Source organism: Rhea americana, unplaced genomic scaffold (assembly GCF_003343005.1).
Source record: "Rhea americana isolate MKP2758 unplaced genomic scaffold, rheAme1 scaffold_46, whole genome shotgun sequence".
NCBI classification, from domain to species: domain Eukaryota; kingdom Metazoa; phylum Chordata; class Aves; order Rheiformes; family Rheidae; genus Rhea; species Rhea americana.
This window is the reverse complement of record NW_028186601.1, coordinates 871,749-890,381: the sequence shown is the minus strand read 5'-3', so window position 1 is coordinate 890,381 and position 18,633 is coordinate 871,749. Positions and strand designations below refer to the sequence as shown.

The window sequence follows — 18,633 nt, the reverse complement described above, 5'->3', positions numbered from 1 at the left end:
TTTATTTCTGACTGCAGCAGACCTGCCTGGTTCTTTATCATTTCTAAATTTCATAAGGTAGGAACATAAAGAATTTCTATTCAGCACAAGAGAAAGATTACACCAGTTTAAAAATGGAAAGGAAAGATGCTTTGACATGATACATAATTAACTCAGAGTGTCAGTACCAATTTTGTGCTTAAATTAAAAAAAATCTTAAGACCCAAAAGTAGATGCAGCTGTTGCATGGATTATGCTACAATCCACGTTTACGCTGGATAGGGTGGGATACTTGGAGGGATGCATCAACTCTTAAGCTTTAGCACATGACCTGACCATTAATTAATGACAGGCTGTTCCATAATTGTTCACTACACTGATGCATTTTCCTCTAAAGTGGGTAGACTCTGAATATTGAATTTGATCAACTAGTATCATGTTTCACTGAGAAATTTCTATGTTTTCAAATAAAGTTGTCTTCTTTTGTCATTTTAAAATTTAAAATGTTAGGAGGCACTGAAGTGAGAAATCTTCCTGTATTTGTCCTAATCTCTACTAGCATTCACTATTTTGCCAAGCTTTTTTTTTTTCTTCTTTTTCTCCTTTTCCTCCTTTTTCCTCTGCTTTTCACTGTATGCTTTCTCTCTAATTTGCTTTACACTCAGAAGAGAGGACCACTGCTAACTGCCATAAAAGAAGACTTTTCAGCTGCTAGACGTTGACAGGAAATGTAATAGTAAGAACTCTGAGCAGTGCAAGGAAGTCATAACTTCCTTCCTTTGGTTTTCCCTCCTCCAAAAAGGCGGCCATCTAAAAGAGCCACCCACGTCTGAGGTTTTGAGGTCCTGAAACACTTTAGTAATTGCTGTGGTTAAAAGTTGAGTTCTGTTTAAAGCGTAATTTAAGTAATTGCCTTAAAGTTTTGAATATCTGTGTATTCCCTTTATTATTTTCAATGACTGGCTATATATCAGAAAAGAATTTTATTTCTTGGGTTTTCTTCTTTTAAACAAACACTGGCTGCTGCTTCCATCTTCAGTGCTTCTATCCTAAGTCTGTTGATAACTTGCATTGAAGAATACAAAATAAGCATGTTGTATCAAAAGTAATTCTATATAAGAAATTCAGTATTTTAATGTATTATACGTAATTTCCAATGTTTTACAGAAGATTGAGTTATTAAAGAATGTAAATATATTATTTAACAAAATAATTTCATATATCTAAACAACATATTTTTAAGATATTTAACTCTTTAAAAGATATTTAGAACTCAGGCAAAAGAAGTTTAGATTTTAAGATTTTAAGATAAAAAAAATGCATATATCTCGACACCTATCCTAAAACTCAGGAAAAAAAGCCAACAACCTTTCCTACCTGTCTAGATTTTGACTGAGATGATACGTAAGCTTTTTATTTTCTTTATGCTTTTCTCTTGTATTACTCAAGCCTGAGAAAATATGGTATTGCATAGCTTGTGTACTAAAGGGGTCGTATTAGATAAATTGGAGGGAGAGCTACCCTACAATATCAGATTTGTGTTTGGATTGGTTGCGTTTTGATACTCATGCAGTCCGGGTGACTATTACTGAATTTCTTTTTAGTGTTGATCAAAAAGATGTTTCATAGAGAGCTACGAGTTGCTTTATTTTTGAGTTCTTAATATGTGAGCCTGCAAATTGAGGCAATTGCACATTTGTTAGTGCCAAAAGAAAACTGTTTACGTTAGACTAAATCTGAGAGAAGAGGAGAGGAGGAAAATGCTAAGTCTTGAGTCCCCAGAGAACTGAGAGATGTCGCCAGAGATGTTGGGGAAGAATCCTGGAGTCTTACTTCCCGTTCCCTTCCATAAACCTGACTTGGCTTTTTTCTTTTCTTAATTAAGTGCATTTGTTTTCCTTGTTCATCTTTCTTGGATGTTTCTGATACGTTCTCTGTGTAGTCATTTTCCCTCAAACCCTGTATTGTAATTATTAAAATTGAAAAATCCTCCAAACTATGTGTTTTGATCAAAAATCATAGTGGTATAGTTCTAGTGTGAAAAAGTTTGTTCAGGTACGTCCCATGTAATGTTATTGGACTGGAAGTGTAGATGAAACTTGATGTTGGTGAGAGAAAGTCTGCTCAGTAAATTGTGAATTAAGCTGTCAAATCAGATTCTTTCTGTTATAACACTTTAATTTAAGTAAACAAAACAGAAAGCTAGTAAAATAGAGGTTTAAAACATTTGAAATTATTTGATTTTTGCAGTATAGTTTGTAGTATGAAAAGAGTGAAATTTCTACAGGGACAGAGCAATGTACTGAAGCTGTAGGTATTGCTTTATCTTTTTACAAAGGAACTACAGTTTTAAGGGCCTTTTTCTTTAAATGTATGTTTTATGAGAAGTCATAGAGCAAACATCTTTGTGTGTGTGCACACATATGAATGTATACCCTTTGACTTTGCAATGAAGGGCAAAACAAGCCAAGAAAGTTAGAAGCAGAAAGTGACTTCTGTCTCCAGCTGAGCTGAGAAGCTGGGGAAGAGGTGGTTAGATGAGCAAAGGAGAGCAACCTCAGCACGGAGCAGCACAATCATCTGTGGCTAGAATCGTGAGGAGGGGAAAGTAAATGCTGTGTTGTTGTTAGTATCAGTCATTATCTTCTAGTATTTTTTCTTTTGAGTAGTTTAAGATGATCTGTTAGTTATGTCAGAACTGCTTTGTGCCAATGCTGAAGGTATATTTTGCATTCTCTCAACCATACATTTGGCATCTTTAACAGTATGAAACATTTAACATTCTCTGCTTGCTGTGTGTGTTCACAGCAGACAGTTTGCCTTTATGGATATACGGAAAAGACATACAGTAATTCAGCAAGCCAAAATACAGTTGAAGTGAATGCTGTTAAAGCACATTGGATACTAAGAGTAATTACTTTATATATTAAATATATATATATATATATATATATGCCTGTGTATGTGTGTGTATACAAAAAACATATATGTGTCTATACATAAGTGTATATAATATATATATATATAAAATTGTAATATTATATACAGACAAAGCTTGAAGATACTTGTGTATCTATACTTCTGTATATCTTTCTATTACATTGCTACTGGTGGTCTTCCTGTTTGGTGGATAAACCCTGTATATCCATGTATTTAGTATGTAACCAAAGGATTTTTACCTAACATAGATTTCAATTCATTATTCAAAGTTAGGATGGGATTAACTCTGTCATTTAGAATCTACTAGATGATTTCTGTCCTTCTCCTGGAAAGGATTTAGGGTCTTTTTTTCCCCCACACTGAAGTGAAGTTTTAGAATATTAGAATAGATTCCTTCTCTCTTAAGTAGAAAAAATACTATTCAAAATACTTCATGTGTTCCGTGTTCTGTTTTATCCTTGAGCCTGTTTCTTCTTGCTTCTTACCTTACTTTTCCCTTTTTTAGAAATCTGTCCTGTTTTCATTAAAATGTTTGTCATTTATTTTTTTTTTTAATAGAATGGCTAGTAATTGAGACAGAGCTAAATTAAGGTTTTATTTCGCTTTCTGAAGTGAGAAAGACCCTTTGTGCACATTGGGGCTAACCAAGTCCCTTCACTGTAGCACAGAGCCAGCTGTTCATCACTTGTCCCGACTCTATAGCCGAGGAAGGATACACATACTGGATAAAGTACATTCATTGTTCAAGTCAGATTGAAGAGGGGTATGAGTGTTCCACGGCCAATAAAGAGAATGAATTTTGTTCTTTCTGTGAGGATAATTATTTTCTACAGAGGAGGACACAATGTGTTGTCGTTTCTGCAGTGTGGTTGCCCCTCCTCCCCAAGAAGTCAAAATCCATAAATGTAAGGGCAGCATTAACTTTTTTGGAGGCATACGCATGGGTGGAGCAAGATAGGAGCTGGCTCATCAAGGACACCGACTCCTGGCATATAAATGACGGCTCCAGAACAGAGCTGCCATTTTAGTAGAGGGAAGTCACAGCGTGCTGAGATTTGGAACTTGCAGATCCTTCAGATGATAAATATCCCTGTTGTTTGCCTGACCGGTGTCAAAGAAGGAGATGAGTCCAAAGTGTTGAGGAGACAGTCTCTATACACTCTATTCCTCTGCCTTCTTGTGAACAAGTACAATAATTTACTAATAATTAAGGGCTCCTAGTTCAAGCAGTAGATCACCTTCTCCAAAAGGACACAAGTAATTGAAGGTAATCTACCTGATGTCCTAAATATGCTGATAAGAGATTGCAAGCTGGAAGAGAACTATAGAATAAGGGACAACTTCATGTCTCATGTGCAAGCTTCAAAACACAGATTTCAGTGAGAGATCTATATAAGGTCTGTGTGGAGATGTGATTATAGCCAAACTTCAACAACATAGCTTGTTTGCTATAACTTGATGTATATGTGATCTCTGTGCATACACACACACACACACACACACACACACTTCCACTGAGCAGTGGTCCTCATATGACTGTGGAGAGGAAATCAATCTGTACAATACAGGACAGAAAATGTCACCCTTATTAAGGAATCAAAAAGTGGTCAGTTTGCTGAAAAGTCTCTTCTGGTGGTTGGTCCACCAGGCCCAACAATGTATTAACATTGTATTATAGATGATACATGATGCTTTATGAAGAAACTTCAAAGATGTTCACTCACTTACAGATACCCAAAGTATAAATACTTAAGGATCAGGAGAAAGACTAGAGAGATACAGAAATAAATAAGAATTAGTAACCTTAAGCAGAAGTGAACTTTAAGCAGAACTTAATGGAAGAACTTCCTTAACTCCTTTAGGGGAAGCAGCATGTTGCAAGGTGCTTCGGGGCTGTACACTGAGTATGATTTTCCAGCAGTTTTGTTCAGGAGCGAGTAACACCTTTAGCAAGTGTTTGACTTCATTTCTAGAGCTGTTCCAGGAGTAGTGGCTTTCTTAATTTGAGGGACAGACTGCTTGTTCTGGAAGGCAGTGTGGGGTTAAAATCCAGATCTCTGTGACTTGACCATATAGAACATTCCCAGAGAACTAGGACAAAATAACTAAGAGCTTTAATTCCAAAAGACCTGCCTTTTCAAGTTGGTTTGTAGTTATTTCCACTCCCTCAACTCTTTTTGGCCACTGCCTTGGACGTTGCTGCCTTTACTGCCTGCATTATGTATCAGCTGACCAAGTAGCTGCTGAACTGCAGATTCCAGCTTTGAATGCTGAAACTGGAGAATTTATGCCAGTTTACCGTAATGTGCTGGGGTGTTAATTTTATGTTTGTTTCTGAAGAAAAAGTGGGAAACTTGCAAAAATAAATAATAAAATATAGCTAAATTACGAGGGGTGTAGGAAGGAGATAGATCTCTGCACGTTTGTACTCCAAGGTCTGAGTGCATTTAAGATAACAAAATCTTGACAGTTTTCGTACTAGATGTTCATGGTTGATCATTGCAGACTTTCATAAAAGCAGTTATGATCAGCTGGTAGAGAAAAGCAAGAAACGATAGAGGCAAAACATTTTGTTCAATCTACCAGTAAAAAATGCTGGGTCGTGAAGCTGTCAAGAAGTTGCATTGGTATTGGTGTCCTTTGTAAGGTAGCATTTACCTCAGTTTCTCTGAATTTTATCATGCTGCAGGCTGTTCATGTCACAGAATTAAATATGACTTGCTTGTCACTGAATGTGATGTATCCCTTCCCTTGCTCTCCACCCTGCAGCAGCAATTATAGAGTTTTAATTAGACCAAATCAAAACCAGCTTCTAAAAAACAAATGTGATTTAAAATTGTTTGCATAATCATGCAATGGTTTGAATTATATTAATCTTTTAAATTGATATTCAAATAATTAAATGGATGTTTTAAATATAGCATATAATACTGGAAAAATATTAAAACCTGATTTTATTTTTCTTTTTGAAGGACGTTAGGACTTTTTAGTCTGATAGACAGTTTGTGGCCTCCAGTCGTTCCTGTAAAAGTTCCTGGACAAAGTCAAGACTCTGAAATGGTAAGTCATAAATAAAAAGTTCAGACCTTAGCCATAAAAGCAAGATTGAAAGCGAGTGAAACTGCAGTTCTCTCCTTGATTTTCCCTTGATCTTCTCAGAGGAATGGATTGCTTTATGTGTAAAAAAAAGTTGTGGACAACAGAATGAGAGTATTTATGGATGGGGCAAAGCTCTTAAATGTTGTTTAGCATTGTTATGACTTTTATGCGTTCTTCATTTTCTCTATTTTACTAGCAATCTAAAAATGGGGGAAACTTTCCATAATCATGAAATTTACACTTCTGTCACGAGTTTGAAAAACTCTTTAATTCTAAGGAAGATACAAGACTTACAGTTTCCTATCACAAGTTTTTGGAAGAATGGCCTTTTTAGTTGTGATAAATTTTTTTTCTTGATAAAAACAGTACAGTTTTATGCAAGCAGATAGAGTTTTATACATAGAAACATAAATAATATTACTAACACACTGATAATGTTGGGAAGAGTTCTGTGGAACTGACTTCTTTTGAACCATATGTACATTCAGTTTTCTTATTTAATACTGTCGGAAGCAAACAGAACTTAGTTTGATGTCTTTTTGCCTCTTTTTCCTTACGCAGGATTTTTTCAATGGTTTTTTTTTAATAGATTTTTATTTCTTTCAGTAAGTGAAATGATTTATTAACAGAAAACATGCCTAGAACAGTATTTTACCAAATACACAGTGAAAATGATTTTGTTGTATTGTCTTTCATTCCTGAGAAGCTGTTCTAGTTTGAGATCTCATTAAATGGAGATTGATAAAGTTGTTACGTCACAGCACTTTTTAAGGAGGAAAGAAAAATCTGGCATAGCACAAAGAGAAAAAATTTTGTAGTTCTGAGTTCCTGTTCTTCATTATCTCCTTGTGCCGTCCTGGATTTAATTTGGCAGCTTTAAAAGTTCTTCAGCTGTTTACTATCACAAAAACCCACCCACATGCAAAAGTCCCCAAATCTCAGAAAAGTTACGGATATTAAAAAAATATATATACTAGGGCACTCCTACTATGTTATAAAAAAACATAAAAACAACAGCCACCTTGAAATAGTCACAGTGTTTGCCAAGTGTGCCAAATCATGAGATGTTTTTGTGATGAGGATCAATGTCAGGTTCTGGAAAGAATGATGCACACAAGCTGATTTCACTTGTAACATGTGAATGTTGTTTTATAAAATCAACTTACGCTTCAGAAAGTTGTTGTTATCTTACCATATAATTTTGGTTTTCCATCACTCTTAAAATGTTTTTTTTTTTAACTGTCATTATAAACACTGACTGACTAAATTAAAGTGCCATTTTTAAAGTCCTATTTCTTTTCCTTACTTTTTAATAGATGACAACTAATCTGCCTCCTCCCAGCTTCTGTTATATTCTTACTGCTCAGTCTGGTGAAATACATGTGAAAGTAGATGAGGAAGAACAGATTTCTAACTTGTACCAGCCACCAGCTGTTCATGGTCTAAAGGAAATTCTTCAGGTAATCGGTTTTAGAGGTCAGGTAACAAATATTTTGTAACATTAACTTTCCAATGCCATACTTGTCTCATTCCCTGTTTTTGCACAATTGTTTCCAGATTGACGGTTGTAATGTACGCTGTAGCTTTTGGGCACGAGTGCTATATCTAAGGCCACAGGTAATCTTTTCATTTTGCAATGAAATATATTTAAATTCAGTATAATGTATGTGCAAAGAAGCCAGCATTTATCTTGTTCAGAGGAAAAACAATTTTCTTCTGGATTTTTCTGTGAATGGGTGCAATGAATTGAGTTTTCAATCTCAGTCCCATTTAGTCTAGAAGATGAATTATTTATCAATTAATTGTTATATAATCAGAGAGAATATTTCACCCGGGATTTTGGTAAGTTGCTTCCAGCGAGTTAGTTGAGACTTCTAGTGAAGCTAAATACTTAAATACATATGAAAAGTTCCCAGCCAGTTGAGTGTCTAGGGATAGAATTTAGCAGACGGTGGTTATATAAAAATAGTTTTGCTCTTTGCATGCAAGTGGACCATTCTTGTTGACTTCAAGAGAAGCCCCTCAGGCAAATTTGGCTTTTATGGTCCAGTTAGTAGAAAAGGAGGAACTCTTAGGTAAATACATCTGTCATCCATATTATGTTGGAAAGCTTATAATTATGTTTTATTTATTTGTTTCTGAATGATGCTACAATTTTCTTTCAAAATGTTGCTAACTCTCTCAGTAGTTAAAGGCATTTTTTGTTCCTGATTTATTTATTTTTTCCTGGCAACTGGATCCTAGTATAGCCAGCACTGAATTCTGGTGGAGGATAATTTGTAATTGTCCATCAGCTCCACAAAAAACAAAGTATGAATCGAAGCATATGAACCAAAGACAAAGAAATTCCGCAACGGACAGCAAAATAGCTGGAGATGCTCCCCACCACTGTGAGACCTAAATTTAATTTTTATCTTGTCCTCTCGCTTCGACAGCCAGAGCTTTACAATTTGATTTTTAGACAGGGAGTACTTTTACCTTCCATGATGGGGAGTTATCTTCTCCCACTTGGCAGTGTTTTTTCCGTGGTAAGTGACACCAGGACATTTACACACATTTGAAATTACAGCCGGTTTGATGAGATCTTTAGGATGTTAATAGAAAGGTGGACATATGTATGTGTGGACTTGCTGTATTTCCAGGAAAACTGTTTTATTTAAAAAAATATATATATATATATATATATATATATATATATATATATATATATTACAGAGATTAGGTAGTGATATCTTAGCTAGACATTTTTGGTTTCTGGTATGAAACCAAAACCATCCACATCTTAGACACAGTGTGCCATCAGTATTATTGTGTAGATGCACTTTATCACTAAATTAGAGAAAAGATGAAGTACCCAGGAATAGATATTATGGTTTTGAAGAACAGGGGGTTTTCTAATAGAAAAAAAAAAAAAGTCTATGATTTCTTACTGCTGTTGGAAAGTTTATTAGCTGTCTTATTTAATGGCTATTCACAGAACTGTAAGCACTAAATTTGCATAAGAGAACAATATTGACCTCATAAATTTTTGAAAGTAATAATCAAAAAGCAATAGAAGATATTTAAGTTCTGCATAACTGCTCTACAAATGTAAATGTACATGCCCGTTGTTAGTGTATCAGTTGCCTGATCCTTCCAGAAGATTGTCACAAATAGCAACTTGTTTACTGCCAGGAAGATTCATCCTTCCCATGCAAAATCATCATGCTAGAATATGTGAAGGGAGTTATTTTGCAGACTTTTTATTAAAGAATCTGCTACACGGGTTAATTCAAATACGCTTTAAAAATAATATTTATTCTATGTAGCTGCAGTATTCTGAGATGCTTCATTTGTGTAAAAGAGGAATGGAAATATGCTTTTATTATTACTCAGAATCTGTACTGCGGTGCAGAAGGAATATGAGGAAATATATTCCATCTGTGGTTGAGGAGCTGTCCTTCCTTATAACTCAATCCTGCTGCTCTTTGTCTGTTGTGTCCTCTCTGTTCAGAACAAATTGTCACACATAGCAAGATGATGATTTTATACTAACTTGTGATTTTTGCTGTTATTATTATTTACTTCTTGCATGATTCTTCTGAAGGCCAGCCTTTAATGTGTTAGTAGCTCTCATGGGACAGCATTAGAAATCCTGTCTTTGAAGCTGCTTTAATACTGTCTGTGTAGAGGAGGCACTCCAATGCATGTAGCTGCTATAGAAAGAAACTACGAAAATGCGATAGGCAGCATATATTGTATTAAAGGATAACCATAACAGCTGAGTTATGAATTTTACCAGTCATTATTTGCATTTGTTCAAGAGCTGTTAAAATGACCAAAAAGCTGTTTTAGTATGGTTAATGGTTTCAAGGTTTGAATTCAATTGCAGATTAAAAGTTAGGGTTCTCATTGCATTGCATTATGACTGAGAAATGCTAATTTGGAAATAAAATATTTATGTGGTATGTACCTTACCAATCACTGTAGTATTTAAATCTCATTTATATATTTTAAATATGAACTTCTATTTCTATTCTAATAATGAAAATTGTTTAAATAAAGTAATTTAATTTCAGTTAAACATTTTATTAGAATATTAGAAATATTAGAATCTTAAAAAAATGCAAGCTGCTTGAACTGGTAAATGTGAAATATGTTTTGTTATTAAACAGTTTTTCTAAAACATGATAGAATTCACATACACACACAAATTATAAAAGTTTTATTAAAAAGAAAAAAGAAGAAAAGCATGGAGGGTCAAATTGTAAGCCATCTGATTTTGTTAGAGAGACTGGAAAAAGCATTGATATGTATATAATGTTTGTCTACTCTGTCTTGTTTTCATCCTAATATAAAAAAATTTTCAAACGCAAGTGCTGGTTAATTGATTTCAGACATGAAGCTTGGCATAAAATGTAGGTGTTGTTGGTTGTGACATCATTTGTTTGGATAGACCTTATTTTAACCATACCAGAATAGTTTTATACCTGTCTTAAACAGGCAGGAAATTTTTATTATCATAGTAGAGTCCTGTGTTTCTTATTCTTCTTTCCTATTCCTCTCATTTATTCTTCTTTCCTATTTCTGTGTATCATTCAAAAAATTAGAGATGTGTTTATTCAACAGAAAGAAAAATTCCCAGCTTTGTAACTTATAGCAGCTATTAGCCTCGTGAGCTATGGTGCTCGTGAGAATCAGAGAAGAATACATGGAAAATTTGCTTACATGGGGAAAAAAAAGTAGTAGTCTTAGCCTTTCTTTTATTTTTATGGCAAAAATCATTTAAGTCTTTGTTCATAAAAACAGATGATTAGCTTTTTATAAACTATATTTTCAGATCCCAAATACACTCAAAGTGAGTTCAATTAAGACATGATAGTTGTTTAACGTAAAGCCAAGATCCCAGTGGTTCAACCTGAGAAGGTCTATTTAAGGTAGAAGATGTTAGTTTGTATATGCATTAAGGAAAAAAAAAAAAAAAAAGACATTCCAATAAAGCTTTGATTCATTTTCCAGGACAAACCCTAAATGTAGTAGATTATGTCAGTTTTATTAGTTACTTTAAAAATGTTATTGTAGCCTTTCATTCTTCTAAAAATTAATGACTGTATTCCAATTTTGTATCTTTTTGTTTGTTTGGTTGGAAACCATAGACAAAACACAATGTTCCTATAAATCAAAGGGAGATTTGGCTGTTTGTGACTGACTTCACATTGCAAAACACGGTTCACGTAGTTCCAAAAGTTGTCGCTGTGTCAGTTGCTGCGTCCTGTGTTCTCGGTACGGAGGTGAGGGAAGCCCTCACTGTCGCCTCGCGCCTCGTCTTCTTCAGGGACGCACTGTGGGGAAATGGTAAGCTTTATTCGTGGTTTTGAAGCAGCTGGAATCAAACTGAAATAACATCCTCGTCTCTGTCACTGCAGTAAGTGATCTACAGAGATTTTCATTCTCAGGTGAAGATGAAACATGGCAAGTTCTGAATGAGAAATTTGAAGGGGGTGTAACTATAGGTTTTCTGTAAGTTTTTGTTTTCTTTTTTATAGTTTTGGCTTGATCTCCAAATTAAGCGAGAAATTAAGTGATCTTACTGTATGTCCACTGATATGTCTGTCTGTCTTCCCTGATGACTGTTGAATTTAATGACTAGTGTCAATCGAATTTGATAGCTGATAGAAGACTCAAAGATATTAGGAATATTGGTTTCATAGTTTTGATGTTCTTGCAGAAACTTGTTTTATTGAACTTGCTACCTCTAAAAGGAGTAAGATGGTGAATCCAGAGACTTTATTGCTGTGTTTCCCTAGGCACACAACTTTTAGAAACTATCCTACACCATCTTAGCAGTGAGCCTTTACCACTACACAGATCATAAAGAAGATAATTCGCTACTCTGTTCATTCTGTAGTTGCTCTTTTGTTAGGCTCACCTATTGTTTCATTTGTTGCATCTGTATGTAGTTGACATCTGAAGTCAGTGGCCTTCAGTCACTTCCAAATGTAAGTGGATCAGAAGCACCGAACTCTGTAAATGGCTTGTCCCCTGTTACTGTATCTGCTAACCTGCCTGATTTCCTTTCCTAGCCGTCATACTCAGTTCATGCAAACAGAGCAAAAGAATCTCTGCTTCAGAGAATAAAATATTGCATGTACCTTCTCTTTGTATTATTTGAAATAAAGTAAGCACACTGGAAGAGGTGTTCAGACCGATTCCTGAGGAAGGGACAATAACTGCATGTTTCCAGGGAATCTGTTACAGTCTGCTCTGAACGGAGTCCGCTTCTCTTTTGCCGTGTTAGAATTTTTTTATGGAATCCTTTTCCCCAGGAGTCACAAAGTGATGCATGTATCACTGAAAGCAAAATATTTTGTCGTGGAGAAAACCTGATGGTGTCTATCCATCTGCTTAGTAACTGGCAGAGTTCATTGTCTTTATTGGCCATGACAATTAACGTGGTCACCTTCTTCCTTGTTACTGTGCTGAACTGAAATGTCTTTGTTGGCAGGTAGGATTATTTGTGTTGAACGTACTGTTCTCTTATTACAAAAGCCTCTTTTGTGCTCGGCTGCTGGTGCTGACCTCGGTGAGCTGACTGGCCCTGTCAAACTCGATGAGCTGGATTCTGCCACACCGGCCAATTCCGTCTGTACTGTAAGAGGTTTGTATGGCCTTTTCTGAAATGAATGAGCTTAATTCTTTGTGTTCACTTTAGTCTTTCAGGTCCGCATATTGATTTCTTGCACAAACGGTGTACAGGGATATAAAAGCGTAGTACTGCTGTAGGTCATTAGGATATTTAAGCTTTTATACCTCTTTGTGGGTTCTGTTTGTCTTTTATTGGCCAAGCTCTGCTTGGCTGCTGCTCCCACTCACTGATACCCCAGAATAAATGTTTGATGTACAATCTGTTTTATTATATTCCTTCCTACACCGTCTTCTTTCAGGAGCCTTCTGTTCACACCAGCCTTGTTGATATTGGCAGCACTAAGGTATACCAACATTTTTCAGGCAGATAGATAGCCAGATTCTGAATAGTAGGGATTAGCTTCTGCTTTCCCTGAAGCTTTGCTGAAATAGGACGATTTAATGTTTCACCATAGAGATTTAGCATAACTTGGCCAATACTTGCTTACCCCTTTGGATCACTTTTTTGTCTAATACTTCAGTCCTACCACCAACATGAAGAAACATTTCTTACAATATATTTTCTAACTTTTCCTAGTTGTTCAGAAACATTTCTTACAGTGCATGTTCTAATGCTTTGTCCGGTCAGCCTTCTCAGTTGTGGCATACCTGTAAGGAAAAATTCTTAAAAGCCCAACAAATTGAGGCTTTCAAAGATAGTTTCCTTTCTTAATTTAACTCTTAAGATTACAGTAATCCTTGTAGAAAATTCTTGAGACTGACTCACATTTACACTTTCAAGTATTCACTTAAACATTTGAAATGTTCTATAAAATAATAGCAAATAATGGTTCTAAAGTGTAGTAATGAATACTTTCAGCTGTAAAACAATATACTAAAAAAGTGGTTTTAGTATAAGTGTCTGAGTGTTTTTAAACACTCAGAGCCATTACTACTCTTTTGGTAGAGCCACCCGTTAGCAATGTCTCTGTGATTAATATATGATTACATTGCACTGACAAATCTTAAACTCTGAAATTGCATAATGAAAAACAAGCCCAACTACAGGCACTTCGCTCTAAGCCTTGGTCATTATGCACAGCTCACATGAATATTGTGAGTTTCTTGAAAGGTGTTTTTGTCGCCAGTTATGAAATACTTTTTGCCTTTTTTCAGCCTTTCCAGTAGTTATGCTAACAGTTATCACTTCCCTGCTCTTACTTTTTATATACCAATCATAAGAAGTGCCTTTCTTCTTTTGTCCAGGTGACAGTGTATATAATAGAATAAAGCAAAATATGTCTTTGTTCTTTCTTTTTCCTGTTAAGCAAAGAAAATATACCTTTGTGATTCTTTGTGTAAACAAGCATTTCCTTTACGTACCTTAGAAGTGTCGGGCTTTCCCTGTTCTTCATTATATGAGGAAGAATGACAACCTTAATCCTACAGTCTTGTGTTTGTCTAGCTTAATCTGAAATTTGTCTAGGGTAGCTGTTATCAGTATGCTCCCATACTTTTGTACTGATGTAGAATATAAAATACCTTCTTTAATATTTATGCTAGTTCTACATACAGATAGCCTTCACTTTCTTTTTTTGTGTGTGTTTGCTATTGTAACTAAAATTGTTTAATAGCATTTATGATAGGTATTCACTATTTTGAAAGTTGGTTAGTTAATGTTTACATCTTTCTAATGAAGAAATGAAGTTAACAGCATTAACCCTACTTTGTTGGTGGGAACATATGTATCCAATGGAGTAATTCATGCAGGAAAAATTATCCTCTGTGAAATTCCCTCACTGTCTCTATCTCTTCTAGAAAAACTCCTAGAGTTATTAATTGGGCTTTCAGTGAGATGCAATATGTCCTTTGCTGCAATGTTAGTTCTGTTTCTTTGTGCCCTCCTTTTGCTTCCTGTACTTCTGGTCAACTACGTACGCTGTACGTAGGCCTCCTCGCACTTAACACCCAAAGGTGCTGCAAAGGCTCTCCCTCCTCCTGAAGCATTGCTTCTGCCCATTCTCTTCCTGTCCCTGCTGCTCCTCCTGACGCTCAGAGATTTGGCAGTGTACCTTCTTAGTGAAGCTTCACTGAAAAAGCATCTTTTTAGTCACTGAAAAATGTAGGTGGTCATTCAACCCCCCATCCAAGGATACAGCAATTAATTACAGCATCAGCACCTCCACAGATGCCAAGTTTGGGAGGAGGGCGGGGGCACTGACCATACTGCCTGCCAGGGTTAGGCAGACGAGTCATTATTTGGAAGGGAAGTTTAGGAAAGACTTTATCAGGTGTATAAATAGAATCATAGAATAACTTTGTTTGTAGGGAACTTCTGGAGTTTGTCTAGTCCAAACTCCTGCTCAAAGCTGGGCCAAGTACAGAGTTGCATTCAGGATGCTCAGGGCCTTGGTCCAGTCACATTTTGAATCTCTCCAAGGATGATGATCCCACAGCCTGTGTGGACAAGCTGTTCCAGGGCTCAGCCTCTCTCACTGGGAAGAATTTTTTGCTTATATTTAATTGGAATATTCCTTGTTGCAACTTGTGTTTAATTATTTTTATTAGTGTTCTGCCAATGAAATTTTCCAGTAATACTTGATCAGATTCTTCCTCCCCCTCAGAAGGGCAGTGTTGTAATCCAAACAGATCCACTGAGTTAGTCAGAAATCTTTGTTTCAGAGAGACTCGGTTGTATCACTCTGAGATGGACAGTATGTTACTCTTCAGCAGAGGAGTGAAAACCTGTGGTAGCTTACTACTGGAAAGTTTGTTCTTCTTTTGAAAACGGAGCTGTTGCTCTCGGCTGTGAGCTCAGGGCCAGCAGATTTTCTCATCACTGTGCATTGCAAAGTAATTTCTGGCTTCTTTTTCCTGTATTGCAGTGGTCCGGATGACTTAAATTTTGTCAATTCATGCTGAGCAGAGCTACTTTTCCTCTTAATATTCTTATGAGCAAATTCTAGGTAGTTCATGCCACATATATGGCATGGGAATATTACCGGAGTAATGATATTTTCCTGGTATATGACTTACTTACATTTAGTGATTGAATTTCATATTGGATATTTTTATATTTCATCCCTTACTCATATTTTTTTCAGTTGTCCTGAACAAATGAGATTAATTATCTTGCTTAAGTCTCAGTTTTTGACTGAACTTTTTCCCTTTCTATTCATTAATCAGGGTAACTGATCAGAAAAGAAAATAAATGTAGCTTTTCATTTTTTGAGCCTTCAGCCAGAATGGTACTTTTAATCCTCAGCTCTCCTTTGCATTCCTCACGAGAGATCTGTTTGGCCAGAGGTTGTTTTGACTGAGCTATTATCAGTCTCTTCTTGATGGTGTTGACCACAACACAGGAAAATGCAGAGTAGATGCGAAAATCAACTTAAGGCTATATGTTTCCATTTAAAAGAAGGATCTCAGGAGAGCATCTGAAAGGTCTCTGAAAGTCAAGAGAAATCTAAAGTCTTGACAAAGGCATGCAGCAGTTGACTCAGGATATACATGCAGGCTGCAAATGGCTGTCACTGGATTATTGGATCTGTTACTGCTTTGAGTTGTATTTGTTCAGTCTTCAGTGATTTTCTGTGGCTCCACAAGGGGACTGACATCAAAATAAACCTTTGCACTACGCACAGGCTAGTCAGTATGATCTGATTCGTTTCCTTCCAATGCGTTTGTGTTTCTTGTGCCTTTGTATCCTGCAGCTGCAATGTAGTACAAAACTGAGGGAGAGACGACTGAAAAGGCTTAGAGGGAAGAAACAGATCTGCCTAAAAAAGTTATGTTAAAATGAAAAAGTGAAATTGTGTGAAAAAAAAAGAAACTTATTCAGCAAGCTAATTTGATAGTTTTAGTAGTTTTTCATGAACAGAGGAAACATGCCTGTGCTGTGGCAGGAAGTGTCCTACATCGTAGTAGCTGATGGAAACACTTAGTTTATCATAAAAGCTGAAGTTATTAAAAGTTATTGCTGTAGCATTCCAAAGGTTCCCTCTAAAATACCTAGAATTGCTTACTTTGTCAAGGTAACCTATGTTCTTTTGCTATATGCATAGAAATTGGGCCATAAATGTTGTATCTGGGAAATAGCTTTCCTGATCTTCAGACTTGCTGTCCTTTGAATTCCCAGAGAAAATTAAGGTTTTGTTGCTGATATGTCTCTCCCTGCTTTCTGCCAGTCTTTGTCTTAGGGGACTGGAAAGCAAAGAAAGTAAGGGATTACCACCCTGTTTTACTGTCAGTGTAAGTGATCCCTAGACTGCAGGGCTTTATTTTATTGACTCTATTATAAAACTGTGAGATTCTTGCTCCCTATAATTCTGTTGTACCAGATGGAGGGTTTATTTTATTGCAGTTTTGTTCCTCCAGGTGATCCGCCTCGTACAGTTCAAAATACTTGTGTTTTCTCCATAAATAATGCTAATTGTTTCAGCATCTCATTACCATAAATTATTATACACTTTTAACTGGTTTCTCATAAAACTTGGATATGTTTTTCTTGCCAAAACTAGCAAGTCCCTTTATATTAGGTGAAAGTATCTTTGGCGTTCCCTTCTTGGGCACACACTTAAATCTGTGGGCCAGATCTAATCTCTGTTAAATCAGGATAAAGGAAGAATAACTCCATTGTTAGTGGAATTTAACTGACATCACTGTTTCTGAAAAGACTTGTGTCTTATGTTTCCTAAATATTGATGTCAAGCTATCTGACCAATGACTTTTGCAAGTATTTCTTGCCAAGGAAACATCAGAGGTCCAAGATGAAAAAATCGCCACCAAAACAAACAAAAAAAATCCCAAACCAGAACTTCTGAACCTGTTTGGAAGGTTCATTTTCAAATATCTGTCTTCTGCTGTCTTTAGACTGTTGATGCATTCTGCCTCACTGACATTCCTTTTTGGAAGGTGGAGGGAGGAAGAGGGCGAGATTGTTGGAAAAGTTGATTCTTTCTCTGGCACGATGAAAGAAAGAGTCTTATTCTTAAGATGAGAGTCAGAAAAGATGAAGCCTGCTGGGAAGCCAGGAGTTTGCTAGCTTACATTTAGTATTTTGTAAGTTTTTATTATTATTATTATCTTAGGCACTGTTGTTGGGGTTAATGAGAGCACTGCTTTCTCCTGGCCTACATGCGACAAATGTGGCAATGGAAAATTGGAACTTTATCCCCAGGACAGGTAAGAGTCAGTATGCTCCTTAATATTCCAGGTGTTTTGCAGATGTAGCCATAACAGCAATAGGTGATGCAATCATTCCTGCAGGCACAGGCTGCACTTTGTTCCTTCCTAGCAGTGAGACATAGTATTTTTATTGTTGATGAACTGATAATACCGGCAAGGTTAGATTAATTTATTAAGAAAGATACAAGTAGATATGAAATGGTTTGAATGTACAGTAATCACAATTTTGCAAGACAATACTGAATTATTAAAGATTTCATACCCCACTGCATCACAATGTTAGTTTTAACATGCTACCTAACTCCCAGTTCTGATTTTAAGCTCCTTGAACAATAGTTTATTGTGTTTTTCTGTCCTGCATTGTTACCATGTAGATTATTAATTCACCTGCTTTTTAAAATTGATCTGTGATCCTTGCTATGATTTACATAAATGCAAAAGAGATGCATTCAGACCTACAGAATATATAACCTTTCTAAAAATAATGTAGAATAATTCTGGCAATATTAATGTTACAAATGTGAAAACTGATCTTGCAGAACCTGTTATCGCCTGAAATGTCAAGTCCACGTCACTTGGGCATGTTTGTGGAAGTGTCCCCTTAGCTACTTAGCCAACTTGCTCTAGCATGGTCCGAGATATCTAATGGGATAAAAGCCTTGTAGTAAGAGAGTGAGCAGAGTGTTACAAGCAAGAAAGGAGGTTCTTTCTACTGGAAAAGCTTACAGAAGTTTAAGGAGAAGTAGGGTGGTTTTTAATCACTTTGAAATAGGTAACATTTTCCTAAGTAAGAAAAACTTTACTATATTGACTTTGTTATTTATT

The 18,633-nt window shown here is 35.9% G+C and overlaps 1 protein-coding gene across 1 annotated transcript in view; it reads left to right on the top strand.

The window, feature by feature from the left end:
• Positions 1-18,633, top strand: part of SPIDR (scaffold protein involved in DNA repair) — a 202,661-nt gene that overhangs the window by 179,282 nt on the left and 4,746 nt on the right. The window contains exons 12-17 of the mRNA XM_085316261.1: positions 5,892-5,979; positions 7,335-7,478; positions 7,576-7,635; positions 11,154-11,352; positions 12,503-12,655; positions 17,712-17,805. Of these exons, the coding sequence (XP_085172387.1) occupies positions 5,892-5,979; positions 7,335-7,478; positions 7,576-7,635; positions 11,154-11,352; positions 12,503-12,655; positions 17,712-17,805 (738 nt within the window). The remainder of the gene's footprint in view (positions 1-5,891; positions 5,980-7,334; positions 7,479-7,575; positions 7,636-11,153; positions 11,353-12,502; positions 12,656-17,711; positions 17,806-18,633) is intronic.